The sequence below is a fragment of the Callospermophilus lateralis genome, chromosome 1 (assembly GCF_048772815.1).
Source record: "Callospermophilus lateralis isolate mCalLat2 chromosome 1, mCalLat2.hap1, whole genome shotgun sequence".
NCBI lineage: Eukaryota > Metazoa > Chordata > Mammalia > Rodentia > Sciuridae > Callospermophilus > Callospermophilus lateralis.
Window position 1 is genome coordinate 147,849,293 of NC_135305.1, and position 21,446 is coordinate 147,870,738.

The following is a 21,446-nucleotide window of genomic DNA, read 5'->3' on the forward strand; positions in this document are numbered from 1 at the left end:
GACCTCCTCCTGACAACAGGGCCCAGGGTCACATGAAGCAGATAGAAAAAGCCTTTTGTTTTGAGTTATTTGTTACTGGACCCTAACCCATCCTAGCAGGTGCCAGTGGGCAGTCAGGAGGAGGCGTTCCCACGGGGAGGGATTCAGAAGGCCTACTTACTTCCTCGAGAAGTGCACGGCACAAGAGATGCCGATGATCAGAAGGCCGATGACGATGGACGCGATGGCCACCCACTTGGCATTCCTCCCCAGCCGCCTGGCTCCTTCCAAGTCTCCTTCGTTGTAGCTGTTTAGAGACTGGGAGACACAAGGGAAGAGCTGGTGACGTCACACACCCACAAGGCCTGAGGATTCGCAGGCTGTCCTGATCAAACGTCGCTAGGAGGCCTCGGTACTCTGCTCCCCTCAGCTCTGGGCTGCGGAGCACACAGCATGGTTTGCAGGTCCTCCGGGAAAACCTCCCCTCAACTCCAAGGTAGAGTCAACCGCCCTCTCTGTATTTCCTGATTGCTTTCATCTTAGCATGTCCCAGAGACTACTAAAAGGATTGATTTTGTCTCTCCCATGGGAATATTATGACAATGTGGGCAGGAACCGTTGTCTAACTTGTTCAGCACCATATACCAGTGCCCAGAGGAACACTGGCCATGTAGAATATGCTTGGCACACATTTGTAGGATGATAGGATGAAGGGGGACGTCTGTCTTGTCCACTAGCACTAACTATGCAAACTAGGACCCATGAGCCCAACCCAGTCCTCTGCCTCTTTTTATAAAAGTTTGCTTGGAACATAGCCACATCCATCTGTTCACTATTGTCTGTGACTATTTTGATTAAATAGTTGGGACAGAGACTGTAGGGCTTTTTGGCCTCAAATATTTGCTATTTGGTCATTTATAATAAAAGTTCACCTGTTTCTGCATGAGAAGGGCAGTCCCTGAGGTCAGGGACTTTGATGGAATGGACCACCTGTAAGACTGGAAGGCGCCGCACCACACGACACAGATCACCAAAGAGGTTTCCGCTTTATTACAGAAGGCTGTGTGTTTATATAGGTCTAAGAACAGGTCCCAGGGCGGAGGTAGATAACAGGTCGCCCGTTTATCGGCAAGCTCTTCCATATGTCAGTTCTGGAGCCCAAGAAGTTAATTCTAATTGGGGCTAAAGCTTCCCACCAGCAGGGTTTGAACATTGGCACCGGCGGGAATGTTTCGCGCCAGTGAAAGAAACAAAGAAGGTAAAGAGGGTTGTTAGATGCCATGTTGGGTTTTTTTCTGGGGTGCTGCGCCGTTATATGTTTTCCCAACACCACCTCTATGCCCAGGCCAAGCCTGTCATTCAACCAGTACCAACAGGTAGAGCTTTCCCTTTTAAAAGGCTGCACCAAGCTTTGTCTCCTTTCCCCAATGTCCTGTCTATCCTGTCCCCTCCTCCACATCTCCATAATCCAGCATGTTAAGGGTTATTACTGAGCTCAGGGGAACTTCCTTTCTGATTCTGTTTGTGCCAAACTTGTTAAATATTTAAATATTGCCTTTGTTGCTCTTTGAGCAGTGTCTGGCATAGTGCAGGAGCTCCAGGTATCTGTATGGGTTAAATAGAGGTCTGGACATGGCTGTTGCCCTGCAGAATGTGCGTGCCTCGAGGGCATCTTGAGTTCCCTGAGCTAGCCCAGGGCAGGCCCAGAGGAGGTGCTCAAGAATCCTTGCAGCTCAGCTAAAGACCCAGAACTATTCATCTCTGTTACAATGAACCCTCTTTGTTCTCCCACTGCTAAGAATCACCCCAAAGTTGAGCTGCAGCTTAAAGAAGTCTAGCATATTTATTTAAGAGATATGTACTGAGGGTCCCCATCAGTGGTGTGAACCATAGGTTTCACTGGGAACGACTATTATTAATTTGAAATCATTACTGCAGTAATGATTGTCCTCTTCCTGAACGATCAAGGGGGGTTAGGTGTGTGCGGACAATTCCAAGACAGAGAAATACCCAGGAGATCTTTTGTTTTGGGAGCCTTTCATTAATTCCTGGAGCTGAGCCACCTTAGTCACCAATAGCCTCGGAGAATCAGTAACGAGGAGGACTTGCCTTCAGGCACATTGTTTGCACAAGAGAGTGAGGAGCTGTGACAACTCGGGGACTTCTGGTGAGTTCCAGAAATCGGAGTCCCAGATCTGGAGTTCTGCACCCTGAGAGCCCATTAGAAACAGATGGGAAGTTAAGATCATTAGATATCTGGGCCTCGTCCCAGAGAGACTCTGACTTAAACTGGTGTGGGGACGAGGCACACATTTTGAGGGTTGCATTTATGATGGTGATTTATGCATAAAATTCACCATTTTTAGGTGCACAGTTCCATGACATTTAAGTATCTTCACATTGTTGTGCAAACATCACCACCAGCCACACCCAGAACTTTTTCTTTCCTAAATGGAAATTCCACATCTGCTAAACTCCTCATTCCACCTACCCCTCCACCCCTGAAGATGATGATTTTCCTTTCTGACTCTATGAATTTGACTGTCCTGGGTACCTCCTAGATGCAGAACCTTGTAGTGTTTGCCATTCTGTGACTGGCTGATGCCTTTAGAGTTCACCTATGTTGCAGAAATCCCCTTCTTTTTAATGTAGGATAATATTCTATGGCAGGCATGGGCCACGACTTGTGTATCCACCCATCCCTCTATGGAGAGTTGGGTTGCTTCCAACTTACAGTTTCACAGGATTGAAAACCTTTGGTGTAGGCAGCTGTCCTCTACGAGATTAAGATGTCCACTAACTTGAAATATATTCCAAGGAACTATGGAATGGAGTATGAACTCTAAGCTTAGAGAGACCAGAGTTCAAATTCCATGTCTTAACAGCTGTGAGAGCTAAGGCGAGTTACTGACATTTCTAAGCGCGGTGTCCTGGGGACAACAGTAACAGCACCTACTTCATGTTGGAGCATTCAGTGAGTTAATGCACATCAAGGGTTTCAGCACTGACCCAGCACAGAGTATATGTTCAACAAATGCTCGGTTTACCAAGTTGCTACTCCCTGTGCTATTCTTATCCGAAAGCTGAGATCTTTGGGGTGCAACAGAATAACCTTGCTGGATCCAAATCTTTGAGGACCCAAGTTTGAGAAGCTGTTCTGGATGCTTCATAATACAAGTCCCTGCACAGAATATTAGGAACCCTGAATCCAGAGCTCATAATTCAATCTAGAACTAGGAAGAGGTGGCCTCTTCCAAACTACTCATTATTCTTTCTTTCTTCCTTAAAAAACATAGTTCAGAGATTAGTCATAGTGATGGCTGATGTTGCTACAACCAAAGAAAATATAATGAGACTCCGTGTCATTATATTGCCTCAAACAAGGTCAACTCTTGGCTTTTTGAATAAGAAGACAGTTTTATGCTCTCAGCAGCAATGACCAACAGTGTGGGAAGAACAGCCCTTCTGTGCCATGTTGAAGGGCACCTCCATGGACCAGGCATTCATTGCCCATGAGCTCAGGTGGGATGGGGGGGGGCCTGGCGCCATTGGAGCTGTTCAATACAGGTCAGGGCAGCCATGCTGACCACCTGACTTGGGGGGTACTTGGATAGCCATGAATGGGTCTCCACCGGCCCTGATGGCTTGTTGCCAGTCTGGTATCTCGTATGTGACCCCCTCCTCTGCAAACAACCATCTTTCCAGGGCTCCTGGGAGAGACCTTGAGTGAGCCCAGGAATAAGGGCTGCTGAGCCTCTTTCAGCATCAAGTGTGGGTGTGAACTCTCCTCTCCCTGCGAGTCCTCCTCTGGTTCTTGGAGAAGGAGCTGCTCACGGGGAAATCTGGTGGGTGAATGTAAGGCTATGGGGGAGGGACCAGAGCAGGGGACTTGAGGACACTCAGACTTCATTCTGAAGGACTTTCTGTGGCTGCACGTCTCCGGCTTTAGGATGGAGAACTAAACAGAAGGAGTTCTTTTATTCCTTCACAACACGTCCACTGTAATTTTTTTTTTTTTGGTATTTTTATTCTTGGTGGTGGTACTGGGAATTGAACCCAGGACCTCAGGCAAGCTGGGCAGGTGCTCTACCACTAAGCCACCCTCCAACTCTCAGCCACCATCCTCTTCCTCTTCCAATTGGAATGGCATTCAAAGGGTTTCTTGGCAGAATCAACAGACTGAAGGGGTGGAAATGGGTTTTAGAGAAAATGCCTGGTTTCTAAATCTTTCTCTGAAGAGCTTAGAATGCAAAAGGTCCTTTTCCTTTCTAGAAAGGAAGACCTAGAAAGACTCAAAATGACTTTAGAAACTTTAGGGTCTTATTTATTCTTTTTGAAAACTACTAATGGAATCGGTGAACACGAAAGCACTTAAATGCTTCAGAAACATACAGTAAGTAGTAAAGCTCTTCTCCTAATCTTATTTCTCAGTCTTAACAGTCTGACACAGGGATTCTGTTTTTGTTCCCTAAACATGAATGACATTCTACCACACTGGTTCTGAAGCCCCCTTGCTCCCACTCTGAACGGGGTGGGCGACCTTCCAGGCTAGTGGGTCCCGATCTGACTCATTCCTGTCTCCTTCTCATTCCTGATTTAAGATACTGAGTTACGTTGATAGGCTTCCTAATATCGCATCATTATCATATTCTTGGAAAAATATCTGAATTTTCCATGGTGCAATTTTTTCCTTTGTAACTTCTTATTTTCAAATAGCTTTAAACCTACAGAAACATCATGAGTCTCTCTCTGTCTCTCTCTCTCTCTCTTTTGGATATCAGGGATTGAACTCAGGGGCACTTGACCCCTGAGCCACACCCCCAGCCCTATTTTGTATTTTATTTAGAGACAGGGTCTCACTGAGTTGCTTAGCGCCTCGCTTTTGCTGAGGCGGGCTTTGAACTCGCCACCCTCCTGCCTCAGCCTCCTGAGCTGCTGGGATGACAGGTGTGCGCCACCATGTCTGGCTGCCCGTTGTCTCTTAACTTGTGGTGATTGGACCTTGCCAGGAGTTTCTCAGCTGTCAATCTCATAATTTCATAAACTACCTGCTGTTATTTCGAGTGCCACGCACGCAGCCGGTTGCTGTGTCTGTTCATCCTTGCAAAATATGTTTAAAAGGGGGGGGGGCTTTTAATTTCTTTCCAGTATTTATTTTCTTCTGAGATGCAAATGAACATTCATCACAGTATAGAACAAATGGGTTCTCAGTACGAGTTTTGTACGGCACTCGGGAATGCCCTGCAGGGCCTCTTGGTCCCCCCTCCACCACCTCCTGGGCTCTGGGCTCATGGTGGCAAAACGTGGCCATCATCACAAACCCACAAACCTAGTAGGAGCATCTGGGTCTTGGTCAGGGGCCACGAGCTGGTGAAGGTCACACCGACAGAAAGTGGGCCAGGTCCTCTCTCCTGTAGTAAATCTAATGATGTCATGGTCACAGCATATAGCTATTTCGAGCTTATTTATACACCCCTTCCCTGGATGGACACACGATACTCAAATACCCACAGAGGGAAACTTGGTCAGGAGTCAGAAGTGAGGTGCCTGCGTCTAGGCCAAGCCTCAGCAGGGAGCAGCAAGGTGACTGTCCCTGTGGCGGTGACTCCTGGCTACCTGTTGGAATACAGGCGGCTCCTGACATCTGCCCCTCAAAGGAGAGGCCAGAGTAGCCCCATCAAGTTGGATAACTGAAGCTGAACCCCAGGGGGTCTGATGTTCAGGGAAGTCGTGACACCTGACACCAGGCGGTAAAGCTACTCCGCTGTCCTAAGCCAGGAAAATATGAAAGAACTTGTCCTTCTGTCTGCAGAACTATTGCTACATCCCGCGTGATACCCCGGATGAGAGCGTCACCTATGGGGTTGTTGCCAGTGTAGACTGGAGACGAAACTCTCCAAAGTTACTCTTTTTATATTCCCTTGGACTGGTGGTTCCTGACCCTGCCTGCCACTTAGAATCACCTGAAGAGGGAGCGCTTAAGATATTTTTGTGCCCAAGCTCCATTCCACACTGACTGGATCAGGATTTTTTTTGGGGGGGGGCAGGGGGAGGGGAGTGTAGGACCCAAAGAATTTTTGTTGAAAATTTCCCAGATCATTCTGAGAGGCAGCCAGAGTTGAGAACCACTGTCTCAGATGCACATTCATTCTTTCAAAGACGATTGAGCCCCACTCTGTGCCAGGCCCTGCTTCCTGTCCTCAGGGTGCTTACATTCTGGTGGAGACTGCAAAAAAAAAAAAAGTATGCGTGCAAATAAACATGATTATGGAATATTATTAAGCTAAGAAAAATGGAGGAGGGGAGCTCCGTGGGGCTGAGCAGGGAGACTAAACCTGAAGACCTTGCAAAGAGCTGGGGAGAGAAGGCCTGGCAGGAAGAACTGCAGGTGTGAAGATCTGGAGGTGGCAAAGGATTTTTTATTGTAATTGAAAGTTCCCAAGAAATCAGCATGACTGAAATGCAGATGCCAAAGAGGCAGGAGGAGAGGGAAGGGAGAAAGAAAGAGGTGACGAGGGAGAGTTTCATCTCCGGTTTACACTGGAAAAGAAGTTGGGAGCTATATTATCATCGGTAATTGCATTAATATGGTAGTTGGCATTTATTGAGTACCTACTCTGTGCCAGGTCCTGCACTGACCACTTTAGATGCATCCCCTAACCAAATCCTTATAACCACCCTCTTGCAGGTAAGAGCAGTGTTACCCCCTCATTTTACAAATGAGAAAACTGAGACTCAGAGAGGGGGAAGCAAATGACATCTCTGCTTCCAAAGGCAACTTGCTGGGGGGGGGGCATGAACTTAAGCAAAAAGATCTCGAATTGACCAAGTCTTTACGAGATCCTACTTTAATATGATCCGGAAGAGCCTAGGAGCCTGAATGGATGCATTACGTGAAGCCCCAGTGCCAGAGAACTGACTTCATTCTACCTTAATAAAATTTTGGCTACTGATAAAGGAAATAGGGTGACCCCGTGTAGTAGTGCACGTCTAGAACCCCAGCTACATGGGAGGCTGAGGCAGGAGGATCACAAGTTCAAGGCCAGTCTCAGCTACTTAGTGAGAGCCTGTCGACAAATAAATTAATTAATTAATTAAAAGGGTTGGGGATGTGGCTCTGTGGTTAAGCACCCCCTGGGTTCAATCCCTGATACCGAATTTAAAAAAAAAATTGGCTTCCAAAGACAAAATATTACAGATGGAAGATAATTATCAGTTAGTTATTTTAGCCGCCTGGTCCTTCTGGATTAAATGAGTGACTGCAAGTCAAGTGCTCAGAGCGGTACTTGGTAAAACGTCTCAATATGCGCATTGCCTCTTGTTGATGTCATTATTCTGACTCACGCTCACAGATGAAGACGAGAGCCATGATGTATTAAGTGGCTGTTTTACGTTCTCCATCCCCCGGCCCAGAGCCTCCCTGACTCTGCCCAGTGTTAAGAAAAAAGGTACAATATAAACTCAGCTCAGCTGCTAAGCCCCCTTCGCCCTTTGGTGTGACACAGCAGGTGTTTCGGTCACCTGGGACAGGTAACTGTGAAGCCCCAGCAGCCAGTGGCCCCTCTGGGTGAAGTAGCTGTTCTTGAGACCTGACATTGCGCTATGGGAACAGGGTGGGTAGGCAGGGACGGCTGTGATCCACCCGCGGGGACACTCGCAGGACTCATCATGGCCTTCCCAGCCTCCTTGGGAGCCCTCCTCCTGGCCTGTCGCCTCCCCCCCACCCCTCTCTTTGTCTAGGTCATCTTCTCTGCTTGGGGCTCTCTCCCTCCTTTCTCATGTGGCCAGTGCCTACTGCAGGGCAGCCTTCTGAGGCCACTGCATCTTAAGCAGGTCCCCTGACCATGGTCAGTAGCTCTGACTCTTCTCTGGGTCTGTTTCCTTCGTGGTTCGAGGCACAGTTATTTTATGCAGTTGCCTTCTGACTTCAGAGTCTCTCTGCCCCCTGTCGGTGAGCGCCATGAGACGTGGGTCAACCTTGTGACACTCGTCATTCCATTTCCAGTGCCTAATGGAGGGTCAGACACGTGGGCCTTCCCTTGTGTATTCCTAATGAAAAAGAAGAAAGTTCATATAGCCGGGTTTTCATTTCCCAGCTTATGATCACACGTACGTGGAAACAGTCTTATGAACGCTTTTGCCCAGACATCTAGCCATGGGGACATTTGCTGGTGGGTAAAAAAGAATATTTGAGGGAACAAATAGATGAATCCCAGCAGCTCGGGAGGCTGAAGCAGGAGGATCGTGAGTTCAAAGCCAGCCTCAGCAAAAGTGAGGCCCTTAAGCAACTCAGTGAGACCCTGTCTCTAAATAAAATACAAAATAGGGCTGGGGATGGGGCTCAGTGGTCGAGTGCCCCTGAGTTCAATCCCTGGTACCCCTCTGCCATCACCAAAAAAAAACATGAAGCTCTATTTCTGGGATGCTAAACTGCTCTATTCTTTTAGTTATCTGAATCGGGTTTTTTTTTTGTTGTTGTTGTTGTTCTCTGCCAAAAAATAAGCCTGGAAGATTGGCCTAATTTTTTAGCATGCACTTGTTTCCCTGTGAGAATTTGGCAGACAAGGACTTCTTAGGTTTCTGAAAGGCAAGAGTGCTTTGTAGCCTCCGATAGTTTTATTGGGTGGAGAATCCTCCATGAGACTGAAGTCTGGGGACCATCACCTAACGCTGGCCTTGGAGATGAAGATTCTGTGTCTAGTACAGGAAGGCGTTAGCGTTACGGAGATTGAACGCGGGGGCTCTGAGCTCGTGTGCCATGGCTGGGTCCAGTTCTGCCACCTACTTGTGGAATCTAAAGCAAGCTGCCTACCTTCTCTGTGCTCCAGACGCTGTTTCTGGGATGGCCAAAGAAGTACCTACTTCATGGAATCTCCAGGCACAGCGAATGACTCTGCCCAGAGCTCTTGGCCCAGGGCCTGGCATGGGGCTAACACTCAATAAATAGAAACCATTGTCTATTTTCAGCCATTAGCAGGGAGACAGTAGGTCTAGTGGGACATTTCCCTGACTACGAAAGCACTGTAAACCGCTTTTCCAATTCATTAATTCATTCATTAAGAATTTATTAAGCCACTACTATATGCTAAGCCCTGTTGTAAGGGCTGGGGACACCAGCCAGGTATGAATGGGCAGACAAGGTCCCAGCCCTCAAAAAGGAGCCTTACAGTTATCATTCAGACACATTAAAAATGGAAACCCGGCAAGGGGGTGGATGCCCCAAATCCCCAGCTACTCAGGAGGCTGAGGCTGGAGTCCAGAAATTTGACACTGTGTGGGCAACATAATAAGACTCGGTCTTGAAAAAAATGAAACAGTAAAAAGGAGATTTCAGGCATGGAGAAGCATCTCGGAGGCAATAAGGCAGCGGCCCTGCATGGGGAACATTGGTGGGCTCTTCTTCATTTCCTAAGCCAGAGTTACTAAACATTTCCCTGTAGGTGGAAACTGTCCCACTCCCAAGCCTGCCACCAGTATATGAGTATGTGCACATGAACTGCACTCTGCCCAGTGTTCTTGCAGACAATGTTAGAAAGCAGACATATGGATCTTTAATACGGGTAAGAGCTGGGCTCGAACGAAAACCAGCCCCTGTGGGGATCTCTGTGAAACCCTGCTTTCCTCCTCTGTGACCTGGGGAGGAGGCTACCTACTTCATGGGCTGGCGTGAGGCTTCAATGAGATAATGAGTGTAAGGGAGCCCAGCCTTATAGCCTTTAATTTTGAAAACAAAATGCAGAGAGTTTGGCATTCATATTCCCAATGTCTGAGTAGGAGAATCCAGGCTCAGAGAAGTTAGGGTAAGCAGCAGAACCAGGATGCAAACTCTGGAGTTTGAACTCCATTCAGATTCGGAACTGACGTGGTGTCTGCAAAGGAACCTGTCCCCAGCCGACTGTTCATGTTGGGAGCCAAAGGAGAGAGGGGTCAGAGGCAAAAATGGGAGGAGATGTTTCACTAAAGACTCTGACACAAAACCAGACCTCTCCGGCAAGGTCTGCAAAGCAGTGAAAGAAGCAAGACCCAGACGACCCACAAAAGAGGACAACGTGTTTGCCAATCAGATATCCGCATGTCCAGAATATGTAAAGAGCTGTTGTAATCCAACAATAAAGAATAACCCAATGAAAAATTGGCTAATGCACATTTCTTTGAAGATGATATAAAAATGGTCAATAAGCACATGAAAAGATGCCAAGCACCATTAACTTATTGGGGAAATGAAAATCAAAACATCAGAATGATGAGATTCAGACCAAGAAGAAAGGTCTGTTAAGAGTTCTTGAGGGATAGCTCACTGGCTGACAGAGGACCCAGTTTCCAGTTACATGGCCTATCCTGGGGTTCCTGCCTAGGGGAGACAAACTCATTTTAAGTGGATAACTTAAAGTGGATGATAGCACATGTGCTTGGAAGTTTATTTCTACCCCAGGGCCTTTGCATTTCCTGTTCCTTCACCAATCTTCCTATTTCTGGCACAATTGTTAAGGTCGCAGGGGTCCAGGTCCAGGTTCTTGTCCCTGGGCAAAGAATTGAGCAAGAGTAAAACATTGGTTGGCAAGGAAAAGGTTTATTTGAAAATAACACTTTGGGAGTAGCAAGATAATACTCTGGAAGAACAGAGTCAGCCAAGCTGCGAAGTAGTTCAAGGCCCTGTCTACACAAAGCAGCTCACTTTTATTGGGCTGTGCTAGTTCTCTCCCTTCAATTCTGGGTGGATCTGGGGTTGATTGACACCTTGATTGACAGCTGAATTTTACACAATTACTTTCCTTCTACCCAGGCCTAAGTTTCTTCCTGCTCTCGTTCCCCCCTTCCACTCCCTCCAAAATGCACCGACTGGGCTACTGCGCATGCTCAAAACCGTGGGCTTTCTTTTCAAGGTCTTGCAATCCCCTCGGGGTCGCCTAGCTTTCTCACTTTAACCACAAGATGGCCCTGCTTCCCCTCGCAGGAGGGGGCTTCAGGTAGCGTGTTGTGAGGGTCCCGAGTGGGAGCTTCCCCACGCCCTGTCTGCCACCTGACATTCCCAGGGCGGGTTTCTCAGCCTTCGAGTTACTCTTTCCAAAGTAGAGTGACTTTGTAACCTGGGGATGAGGCTACCTACTTCATGGGCCATCTGCCTCCACTGGTCCTTCTCTCAGACTTCCCTTTTTACTTGTCCCTCTCTAAAGGGACCTTGTTTACTTGCTAACTTGTGTATGGTCCATAGACATTTTGGAATATTTCCAACCCTGTCTGTCCTCCCCTGTGCAGGTTCTTGCATATAAAAAGGTATGAGGATACTTTTCTTTTTCTTTCTTTCTTTTTTTTTTTTTTTTTTGCTACTGGGAATTGAACTGAGGATGCTCTACTACTGAGCCACATCTCCAGCCATTTTTATTTTTGATTTTGAGACAGGGTCTCACTCAGTTGCTGAGGCTGGCCTCACACTTGCAATCCTCCTCGCTTAGCCTCCAGAGTTGTTGGGATTACAGGCATGCACACTTGTCTGTGTGGAGATTTTTAATCAATAAAGGGCGTGGGACATCCTTTAAGTATGTCCTTATGAGAATTCTTCAAAAGTATGATTCTAGAACTTATATAATGTCCCACGTTACACACAAAATGTATTATATTTTATTTAGTCAATCTTCTGTATTGGAATCAATAATTATATCAATTTAAAATTTTTCATATTTATAACAATGACAACAAAAATATCAATTAAGCAGTTGCTGTGTGCTAAGCACTATATTTTCATGTTAACACATTTTATAACTAATGCTGGGATGAACATTTAGTATGTAATATTCTGCCTTTCCATTTCATTAATGGTTTTCAGTTGTTTTAAATATATATATATATTTAGTTGTAGTTGGACACAATACCTTTATTCTTCTTATTTATTTTTATGTAATGCTGAGGATCGAACCCAGGGTCTTGCACGTGCAAGGCAAGTGCTCTGCTGCTGAGCCACAAACCCAGACCCTGGTTTTCCATTTTAACCTCTTACTGAAGCTTTTTTTTTTTTTTGTACAAATCTTATTTATGCACTAAAGTTTGTTTCTGGTCTTTCAAAAAATAAAATCTTGGGCTGGGGTTGTGGCTCAGTGGTAGAGCATTTGCCTGGTGCATGTGAGGCACTGGGTTTGATCCTCAGCACCACATAAAAATAAATAAATAAATAAATAAATAAATAAAGATATTGTGTCCATCTACAACTAAAAATTTTTTTAAAACTTATTATTTATTTATTTATTTATTTTTTGCTATGTGAGTATACCAAATATTCTGATTTGTTGAATTGCCATTCTGAAACTCTAATTTTAGAACATATTTCTTTTATTCAAACCATCTCTTCTCTTTCAAAGCCATGACGATTCATCTTCTTGCCTTTGCATGTCTGAGACATATCTGGCCATTGGGAAACAAATGATCAATCTGCCTCTGTCTTGCTGTCTCTCTGTCTGTCTCTTTCTCTCTGCCCTTCTCCCCGACTCCTGCCCTCCACACATACCTGTAGAATGACATCCGTCTCTCAGGGCAGCCCGAGGTCCTTTTGTTCAGATTGAAGAAGTTTCTTTATACGGATCAGTGCTGTTTTAGAGTCTAAACTCCCAGATAGAAGGCTCCCCTCCAAATAGCTTGATGTTCGTGGGCACTTAGTACATATTTTTAGTAATAAAGCCTGAGTTTTCAGATGACTTTAGAATTTCTTGTTTAGGTTTTTGCTTGCTCCTGAGTTTTTGCCCCTACAGGTATTTCTGGGAATTCTGAGACTGGGTTTCCAGATGACAAGTGCATTTCCTCTTGATCATCATTAACTCATCTTGGGCCTTTGCTCTTTCTCCTCCCTATAAACATCTTCAAGGACAAGTGAGAATTATTTTTTGCCTGTCTATCAAGAGCCCAAAGGGAGGGAGGCATTCTGCCAGGCTTGATGGACAGTATTATAGGATGCTCCTTTATTGATGGGGTGAGTCTATTAAAAGAGAAAGCTTTCAGACCATCAAAGCCGTGTCCCCACCAAAGGACAAATCATAGCCAGCCCTTTATAATGCTTCAGGCAACTAGACTGTAAACTGCATGGAGACAAGGACTGTGGTGTTTCATTTGTCCACTGTTGTCACCTGTCTGAGCCTCCGTTTTCTCATGGGGAAATGGTGAGAGCCGCTTTCTTGCAAAACCTTGTTGGGATTTGGTGAGGCACAGGTAAAAACGGTGTCAACACAGAAGTGCTTTAGAGACCATGGAAAAGTACGTAACAACCATAACAGCAATACTGCACTTCTGTAAGAAAAATCCAGAACAAAGAACAAATCAAATTATCCAAAGAGAGAGTAGGTAGGTGGTGTCCTTCAGGTGGATGAAGCAGGAGATGTGACATAAAGGGTAAAGGAAACACAAAGACAAGGTCTTGAGGGAGGGAGGGAGGGAGGGAGGGAGAGAGAGAAGGAGGAAGAAATCAACAAAAGCTTGGCTAGCGAGGTCCATTAAGAACACTTTTGTGTTTTTAAGGTGGGTCCAGAGAGCACTGGGGTTGGAGCACCCTGCAGCAATCCCACATCAACGACCGCTCAGCCCATTCCAGTGAAATCCACTAAGTCGTCAAGAGCAGTATTCCCTGAAGTGTGCAGCATCTGCCTCATCTTAGCCTTATGATCAAAGGATTCTCAGCAACCTGCTTACTAAACACCCCGTGCCCCACTAAAGAGCCACAAGCCACAACCGTTGGCCAAACTCTCCATGAAGCTCCAAAGGAAAGGGACGCTTAACTAGCACAGGCCATCCCAAGTTCATCCTCCTCCAGCCCCAGCCCCTTTGAGAAGATGTATGAACATCAGGCAGAACCAGCCGTCTGAGAAGCGCTGCTTTGGAAAGTCTGGCTTGGCTCTTGACCTTCCTGAACCGGAGGATTGCAGGTGTGTTCAGCTTATGAGCTGAACGTGTCACTTTTCTGGATAAGGAGCTTTGAATGGACAAACAGCATGTCTTGAACGAGCAAGCTGAGACTAAAGGCCAGTTTCCAAATACGGACCCGTTAGTCCAGAGTGTGAGGATACCTGTGAGCTCCAGACCAGCCAGGAAAATTATCCTAGGGAGCTGAGCCTTGGCCAGTCTCTCCGTCACCCACGGCATTGTCCTGGGTCTCCTGGATATTTCCCAGAAAAGTTATTGGCAGAAATGAAGGCCATTACTAGAGAAGGGGAGGGAATCATTAGAGGAGACTTAGGCCTGTGTAGTATTCATTCATTCATTCATCAAACATTCATTACCTGCTGACCACGTGCCTGGAATTGTGCTAGGTGACAGAGCTATCCCCAGGTCTCACGTACACAAACCCACGCCAAGAAGTAAAGTCAGCCCAAGGGAAAGCTGTTCAGGGGCCAGTGAGGCCCCAGTGGGTGGGCGCAGGAGAGAGGGTCACTAAGAAAGGCTTCACAGAGGAGATGACTTTCCAATTTAGCCTTGAAAAAGAAGTGGAGTCTGTATTTTAATAAGATCCGCAGGTGATTACAACTTGAGATGCGTTGTTCTAGGGTGCGAATCCTACCTGGTAATTACCCAAAGGTATCTATGATGACTTGGGGTCATCATGGAATTCCGTGCATTCTAAGTCAGAAATAATTTTTTTATTAGTTAGTGATAAACTCCACCTCCACCATGTCCTGTTTGGCTAGCTGATTTAACAGTTCTCTATTTTGATTACATATGTGTTGTGCTATTAATAATAATAATAATAATTTATTATTATTATTATTTGTCACCCATCTGGGTAGTATTTAATCACTTTGGAAAAGAGGTTTTTTAAAATTCATCTTTCCTTCCCTTCAACCCTTTTCCTTTTTTTATGGAAAATTTCAAAAGTATCCAAAAGTTGACAGGGTAATCTAGTGAATTCCTTTGTTCCTATAACCTAGCTCCAACAACCACTCATTAGTAGCCAATCTTTTTTTTTTTTTATTTTACATATACCCCCCTCCCATTGTGTATTATAATAAGTCCAGCCATGATAGCATTTCATCAGTAAATCTAAATGGGATTTAAAATATAAATTCTTTGATAGGAACACGCAGATCAACATCTTGAAATAGACTAGTGTATTGCCAATCTATGAAATATAGGTTTCTGGAAGTGAGTCTGTATCACCCATGATCAAGGACTGACAGGATCCCCACTACAGTTTACATTCTAGATCCCCGAATACCAAGTGTGCATGGCCACCCTCTCCCATGTGGTGGCGGAACTCGGGAAAGTGGCCAAAGAGGCAGAGCCTGCTTGGGTGACATGATGATCTATGACATCTGGGTTTCTGGCAGGGAGCTTTCACACGGTAACACACTCAGACAAGGTCTTGCTTGTATCCATAATACTGAAAGCTCTATGGGGCTCCAAGCACAGAGAGTAATAAGAAACAAATCACAAGGATCCATAACCTTAATGCCCCACCTCTCAGGTGGCAATCACAGGGAACCAGAGACGGTTGGGAGAAGTCCCTTGGAGAGACCTAACACGTAGTATTCAGCGTTCACACCTCCAACAAACAGGTGGCATCCAGCCCTGCAAGCTGATTGGATCAAGACTTGATATTTCCAAATTTGTCCCTGGTCCCTGGAAAAAAGGGAAACCCTTTGGAAAATCCTCCTGAAACACAGTTTTGATGGATAAACTGTCCCTGGTGGAGTCCAGGTCAGTCAGAAAGAACCCCCAGTTTGGTTTGTCTTTCAGCCTGTGGGCATTTATGTTCTTGGTGACTACCAGCCTTGTCTTCTGGGTGTGGTCAGGTTCAGGGCAGGCCTGTGGCTTCCCAGGCCAGCCCATGGCCAGATGATGGGTTGGGACAGTGGCTTTCCACCATCCACCCATCACCAGCTCGGGCTTCTGAGGGTTCATGAGATGGATTGCCTGGTTTTGAGGAGTATTAACTTTGCCTCTTTTCTGTGTTGGGTGCTTTTTCTGGATCCCATGTCTTCCTCTTTCTTGATTCTCTCCCCTTTTGGGGGGACACCCATCTTCATGGTTCCCAAGGCTTCCTCCGAAAAGTGGCTTGGGAGGCATTTTTTTTTTTTTTTTGACATCTTAAATGTTTCGAAATGTCTTTATTCTTCTTTCTCCCCTGAATGACTATTTGGGTGGGTATAGAATAGATGTTGGAAATTATTTTCCTTCGGAGTTTTTCGCTATTGTCTAGGATTCAGTGTTATGGATACAAACTCTGAGGGCCTGATGAATCCCTTTTTGGAGAGAAATTGTGTCCTTGTATCTGAAATTTCACCCTGTGTGTCTTGCTGTGTATCCTGTTTCATCCAGATCCTTTTAATCTGAAAATGCACGGGGGAATTTTTCTCATGTTATTGATTTCATAATTTCCTCTCTTCCATTTTCTTTTTCTGGAACTTTCTTGGAATGTTATATTTCTTGGAATTATTTTCTCCTTTCTGTCTCTGTGGATTTGACTACTCTGGGTATTTCATCTGAGTGGAATCATATAATCATATAATAGTTGCTCTTTGGGGACTAGCTTTACTTAACGTAATGTCTCCAAGGTGCATCCAGGTCATAGAATGTGCTAGAATTTCTTTTCTTTTGAAAACCTAATAATATTCCGCTGTATGAATACATCACATTTTGGTTCTCTACTCCTCCACTGATGGATACTTGGGTTGCTTCCATATTTTCCATCTTTGTGAATTTGGGCATTTACTTCCTTGAGTTCCCTAGACATTAACTTCCAATGCTTCTACTATTTTTTTAAATCTTACCCTTGGTTTTTTAATGGCTAAGAACTCTGTTTTGCTTCTCAGATTGTTTTACTTTTTTCCCAACCTGTTTCTGTCTTGTGGACACTGTAAGGTCAAATGTCCCTCTGAAGGGGCTGATCATTTATTCTTGAATTTTTCTTCAATTCCTTGAATTATTTCCTTTACTTCATTTCACCTGTAAACCACACTTCTCTTCTTTCAGAAGAATTTCTTCAGTGTCTAGTCTCTGGCTGTCTCTTCATATATGAAAGGGAGATACTGGAAAGCTTCTTGGGAGTTTTATGTGTAAGGATGGAGCTGGTTGGTGCCGGGGCATCCTGTGGGATGACAGAGTGTGGATTCCATCACTTCTCTGCAAGACTCCCAAGGTTTTTTTTTTTTTTCTTTTTCTTTTGAACCGGTCACATCCTTGGAAAGAAAATTCTCCAATCTCCTATCTGGATGGCAGAAGAAGGGAGTCAAATGTGGGCAAAATCTTCCTTTTTCCTCCACACCCACTTTCCATCAATCCCATCTTCAGCAGGACACCTCGACTCTGCCTCAGCGGTGACTGGGTCTAGGATCATCCTCCTCAATCTCACCAGCAGCCTCATCTCCTGCCAGAGTTGGGAAGGAGCCACTGCCTGCTTCTTGCGGGTGGCAACAATCTCTGATTGTCTAACGATGTCTTAAACAGACTCTCACGGACCCCTCCTGTCTTCAGCCCTACCTCTCCTTCCTTCCGTCAAAGGTGATACCGTAAGTGGATACCTCCAGTTTCTGAACCTTTCTAGAGTTTTGCAGGGAAAACCCACTTTCTTCTTATGGGCCATTCTTTCTGCAGGATTTAGATTTCAGTGTTAAGCACTCAGTAAGATTGGCCAGTGCTCAGCCCGCTGTTTTCAAGCCTCTAAGATTTTGTCACCTCCCTTATTTCTTCTCCTGACCTAATTTGTCCTTAGGTATTATATCCTTTTTAAATTCACGTGCTGTAATTTAAAATGGTATCAGAAGGGAGCGAAGGAATAAAAACAGTTATTTTCAATATTCCACGCTGAACCTAAGTCCTCCTTGGTGTATTTTTGATTTAGCATTAATATTTACCTTGAGGTGACAACAGGTATTTATTCCAGTGGCGTGGTCATGGTTTTTATTTTTATTTCTATCATTTTTTTTAGTCACTATTAAAGCAGAAAAACTACTACTGGAAAAGTTAATGGCTTGTATTTCTAGAATAGACACTCACCACCACCACCACTACCACCATCACCATCACCATCACCACATCATTATCATCAGCACCACTATCATCACTTTCATCGTCATCATCAAAAACATCATCAATACTTTTTGAGCCCTAGTTATATTCCAGGTAGGGAGCTGAAAACTTTTGTCTTTTATCATATAATCTCCACAATTGCACTTGGATAAGTCCTATCACAACCCCTTATTGTTTGTTGTATTTTGGGTTGGTTTGTTTGTTTTATACCGGGGATTGAACCCAGGGGGTTCCTGTCTTACAGGACATAAAAACCAAACTCCAGAAACACTGAGACACATGCTTTGAACCACAAACATAACCAACAGCAGAAATGAATTTGAACCCCAATGAGTGGTCTCTAAAAATGTTTCTGCAGAAATAAAAGGAGAAGAGGTTCTGCTAAAAGAAGGCTCATAAACCCCTCAATCAAAAGGCATGGGATATCTTGTATCCATGATTAGAGTGGTCAGTGCTTCAGATGTCCTGGAGAATTAAGCCTAGGCCCTGGACTCGATATGTCTTCTGAATCAGGGAGCAGATTCTAGTAACAAAACCAGTAGATAGTGAATTCACCCTAAATTTGCCAACATTCTTGAAACTTTCCCTGGACCTCAGTCCTTCCAGATCTAGAAGGGCAGAGACCTTGCTAGTTTGTTTACCCCTCGACAGAAGGAGAAAACCTAGCCGGGCACGGTGGTATAGATAGGCCTGTATTCCCAGCTATTTAGAAAACTGATAGTTTGAGTCCAGTAGTTTGAGATCAACCTGGGCATTGTAACAAGGTCCTGTCTCAAGAAAAAAGGAAAAAGAAGAATCAGAAGGAGTACCAAGGCCTGGAACCTAGCCTGGCACCAAATAGGTGTTCAATAAATATTTGTTGAAAGAACAAGCATTCTTTCTCCATAGTGGAGGGCCTCATTGAGAAATCGTAGGGTTCTTTTCAGATGGAATAAACAGAGATAACTGAGGATGGGAGGGAACATGACAAAAGAAGCCCGAAAGCCAGCCTGTGCCCCACTTACCCGACTGTGCCCTGGCACAGAGCTATGTCTGCATGGAAATTCACAGGAAGGTGCCATATGGGCCAGAAGTAGCTCAGTCTGCAGAGGTCCCAACTAGTCCACTATAGACTGGGAGTGGCTCTTGAGATATACGACCCCTCTGTTGAGTACAAATTAAATGTACTTTCAGTACATAGAGGAGCCAGGCTCAGTGGTGCAGGCCCATAATCCCAGTGACTTGGAAGGCCAAGGCAGGAGGATCACAAGTTTGAGGCCAGTCTCAGCAACTTAGCAAGGCCCTAAACAACTTTGCGAGACCCTGTCCCAAAATAATAAATAAATAAATAAATAAATAAATAAATAAATAAATAAAAGGGCAGGGGATGTGATAAAGTGCCCCTGGGATCAGTCCCTGGTATAAAACAAACCAAGGAACCCAAAATACAACAAACAAGCAATAACAACAGATGAGCAAAGGCTTCTGCGTTCCTGCCGCAGGCAATACTAGAGCCACCAACGTTCCAACACAACAAGATGTGCCATCTGGGGACTCATCTGTGATCTGCTGTGACATAACGGCATAATGGCTGCACATTGGGTGACAGAAGAACACAGAGGACAACAGCTTGAAGAACACTCATCTCCAGTGTGTATTTTTCAATGAAGTTTTGGAGTAGGTGGTGGACAATAAAACTTGGTTTAAGAAATAAATTAAGGTATTGATGGCTTGGGGACTGTCGGCTATTTTTACCATTCTGGGAACTAGTTATCTTGAGCCATCTCCTATATTTCACTCATCCACATTTATATCAATTTGTATTCTCTTAGGGTCTTTCTTCATTGGGGTACCACTGGTATTTGGGGTTCATCAATTCTTCAATTCCTAGCATTGCAGGGTGATGTCTTTTCATCAATGCCAGATGTCTCAAATCAGACACCCCCACAAGCGATCCCCCACATTTCCAAATGCCTTCCCAAGAAATGGTATAACTCCAATCAGGACCCCCAGCCACACCGTTGCTGTACCCAGATTTGTCATGGATTACAGATAAGTGAGATTTGAAAACAGCCAGGACAGAACACCACAAGATACCTTAGGGAAAGTGTCTACCCAGCAGGACTGGATGACCACTGCTGTGATTTGGAAATGGTGTGTCCCCTCCAAAACTCATGCTGAAACTTAATCTTCATTATGAGGTATTAAGCGGTTGGGCCAGTTGGGACCACTCAGAAGTGATTCCGACTCTGTCCTCATGAATGGATTAATCCATTCACGTCATAAATGGATTATTGGGTTAGTGAGCAAGTGAGTTATGTAGAGGGAGGGTCTGCCGTAAAGCCACTTTGTCCAGGTCTCTGGAGTGCTGCCTGTCTCTGGTCATGGGATGCCCTGTGCTACCTCAGGACTCTGTCAGCTAGCTCATCACTTGATGTGGCCCTCTGACCTTGGACCAAATGAAGCCTCTGTGTTCAATCAGCTTTTCGTCACTGTGACAACTACCTGAGAAGAATTATTCAGAGGAGAAAAGATTTATTTGGGCTCACAGCTTCCGGGGTCTCAGTCCCTGGCTGCCTGGCTGCGTTGCTCTGGGCCTCAGGTGAGGCAGAACGTGATGGCAGAAGGGTGTGGCAGAGGAACGTTGCTTAGCTCATGGCTGGCAGGAAGAAGAAACAGAGAGAGAGAGAAAGAGATGGAGAGAGGAAAGACATAGAATTACCTTTCCAACATGCCCTCAGTGACCTACTTCCTTCAACTGTGTCCTACCTCCTACAATGTCCATCACCTCCCAAGAGTCCATTCAAATCATTAATCCACTAATTGATTAATACAGTGATGAGGTCAGAGCCCTCATGATCCATCTCTTCTCCAAAACCCCACCTCTGAACCCTCCTGCACCGGGGACCAAGCCTTCAACACACTAAAGCATTGGGGATATTCCTGATTTAAACTATATCAACCTTTCTCTTCCTAACAAATAAATGACCTAGTCTGCGGTATTGTGTTATTAGCAACAAGAAAATGGGTGTCACCTCTCCCTGCACACCCTTCCTCCTCTCCTTCGTCCCTCAGATTTTGGAAACTTTAACCTGTCATGATGGCACATGCCTGCAATCCCAGCAACTCAGGAGGCTGAGGCAAGAGGATCAAAAGTTCAAGGTCAACCCTAGCAACTTAACAACACCTGGTCTCAAAATTAAAAACAAAAACAAATAAATAAATACAAAGACCTGGGGAGAGGCTGGGGTCATGGCTCAGAGGTATAGTGTTCGCCTAGCATGCGTGAGGCACTGAGTTTGATCCTCAGCACCACATAAAAATACAATAAATGTATTGTGTCCACCTGCAACTAAAAAATAAACCTTCCTTTAAAAAAAAAAAAAAAAAAAGGACTGGAGAGGTACCTTAGCGTAAAAGGAAAAAATACCACCACCACCACCAACAATAAATTTGGAATCTTTATAGAAAGGAATCAAGCCCAG

At 45.1% G+C, this 21,446-nt stretch overlaps 1 protein-coding gene across 2 annotated transcripts in view; it reads right to left on the reverse strand.

Moving 5' to 3' along the window:
* Positions 1–21,446, reverse strand: part of Tmem233 (transmembrane protein 233) — a 35,439-nt gene that overhangs the window by 11,036 nt on the left and 2,957 nt on the right. The window contains exon 2 of one of the 2 annotated variants that reach the window (XM_077105283.1): positions 161–297. The exons of the other annotated variant lie outside the window; for it this stretch is intronic. Within the exon in view, the coding sequence (XP_076961398.1) occupies positions 161–297 (137 nt within the window). The remainder of the gene's footprint in view (positions 1–160; positions 298–21,446) is intronic. 2 annotated transcript variants of the gene reach the window in all.